General features: G+C 54.0%; 1 protein-coding gene across 1 annotated transcript; it reads right to left on the bottom strand.

The window, feature by feature from the left end:
- Positions 1-535: 535 nt before the first annotated feature.
- KCNJ4 (potassium inwardly rectifying channel subfamily J member 4) lies at positions 536-1825 on the bottom strand (the record flags this gene model as incomplete). The annotated part of the gene is made up of 1 exon (XM_082053029.1): positions 536-1825. The coding sequence occupies exon 1, from the start codon at positions 1808-1810 to the stop codon at positions 536-538; it is 1275 nt and encodes a 424-aa protein (XP_081909155.1). The 5' UTR covers positions 1811-1825.
- Between the last annotated feature and the right edge of the window lie 226 nt (positions 1826-2051).

Consider the following 2051-nt stretch of genomic DNA (forward strand, 5'->3'; position numbering starts at 1 on the left):
TGCAAGTAAACCCTTCCCTTAAGATCCTTCCCCACTCCCCAGGAGTCCTAAACTCTCCCATCCATCCTCATCTGTCAGTGCTTAGATATCATGGCTCTCCTAGTGACGGTCATGACTCTCAACAGCCATGTGGCCTACCCATGTCAAGAGGGAACAGAAAGTCTGCTGTCGTCTCAGCAGTAGAAACCCTTGCTGCAGGTCCTGGTCTGTCTGTTGTGAGGACGGACTCCTGTCACCTCTCCAGAGATGAGAAACCAGGCATGCTGCTCTCCTGTCTCTGGGCAGGAGAGGGATCCCAGCACAAGCTGTGCACACTGGAAGAGTCGTGTATCCTCACTCCTCTTCCAGGCAGCATGACTTCATGGAAAAGGGAATATATCATCAGAGCAGCTCCAGGCTTTGATTTACTCGGGGGCTGAGAGGCAGTCACAGGAGGCATTTTTTTGGTGGGCAAGGGGCTTATCCAGCTACATAAGGGTGCAGAACAGAGGAGGAGACGGTGGGCGATGGGTGCGGAACGGGGAGGCTGGAGGAGTTAGATGGCCGACTCCCTGCGGTATGAGATTGTGTCTAGGGGCAGAGTTGCCTGGATCCGCTCTAGATCCAGGTGGCTTCCAAAATCCATCATTTGGATGACACCTCCCTCCTCCTTGGTGTTGCCCCCCAACACCACACCCACTTCATCATCATCTTCATCTTCATCTTGACTGACAAGAGCCAGCTCATTCTCATAGCAGAAGGCACTGGGAGGTGGGGGAGAAGGTAAGATAGTCATCTTGCTTTCTTGCAGCTCCCTGGCTGAGCAGCAAGGTGTGCCGGCTACCTCGTAGGTCTTGTGAAAGCGTGAATAATCCACTTTGTAGTGGTTCTTCTCCTCAAACACAACTGGTTCAAAACGATGACCCCAAAGGATTTCACTAGCGAGGTAAGAGCTTCGTGCCTGTGTAGTCATGGCTGTGGCTTCCACCATCCCTTCCAGGATAACAACAATCTCAAAGTTCTCCGTCTCCAGCTCCTCCTTGCCAATCCCATAGAGCGGGCTCTCCTCGTCAATCTCATGAACAATAATAATGGGTGAGACCAAAAATATACGATCGAGGCCCACATCGTAGCCCACATTTAGGTCCCGCTGGTCCAGGGGGAGGTATTCCCCTTCCTCTGTCATATAGGGCTTGATGAGCTGGGCTCGGACATGGGCCTCTACGATGTGGCTCCTCCTCAGGTTGCCCACCCGCCACATCAGGCACAGTTTGCCATCCCGCACAGAGATGACCGCATGGTGACTAAAGAGAAGGGTCTGGGCCCGCTTCTTGGGCCTCGCCATCTTGGCCATGATGGTGCCAATCATGAAGGAGTCAATAACACAGCCCACAATGGACTGGACCACAACTGCCATGATAGCCAGAGGGCACTCCTCGGTCACGCAGCGGAAGCCATACCCAATGGTTGTCTGTGTCTCCACTGAGAAAAGAAAAGCCCCTAGGAAGCTGTTCACGTGCATGATGCAGGGCTTGAGGAGAGAGGGACCACCTGCCACTGCTGGTGCATTGAGGTCACCATGGAAGAAAGCGATGCACCAGAAGAGGAAGCCAAAGAAGAGCCAGGAGACCAGGAAAGCGGCGGAGAAGATCATCAGCATGTACCGCCAGCGCGTGTCCACGCAGGTGGTGAAGATGTCGGCCATGTAGCGCTGAGACTTGTTGCTCAGGTTGGCAAAGTAGACATTGCACTGGCCATTCTTCTTCACAAAGCGGTTGCGGTGCTTCCGCCGGGGGGCATGACCCTTCCCATTCCGGCTGTGCCCGTTCATGCTGCCCAGCGCAGAGACCTTGTGTCCATCCTCTTCGGTCGAGACGATGCTGTACCTGGAAGAGAAGAAACAGGCAATTTCCAGCAGAAATACATGAAGAATAACAGCAACCACCGAGACAGCGAGGGTGGGAGACACGTGGGTGGCTCACAGGGCGACAGTACCGTGCTGCCAAATATCACAACCACGTGTTTCCGTGGTTATTGCACCGTGGTGCCACCCTGACTGAATTGGTGAAGCT

The sequence above is a fragment of the Streptopelia decaocto genome, assembly GCF_964273445.1.
Source record: "Streptopelia decaocto genome assembly, chromosome: 1".
In the NCBI taxonomy this organism is placed as follows: Eukaryota; Metazoa; Chordata; class Aves; order Columbiformes; family Columbidae; genus Streptopelia; species Streptopelia decaocto.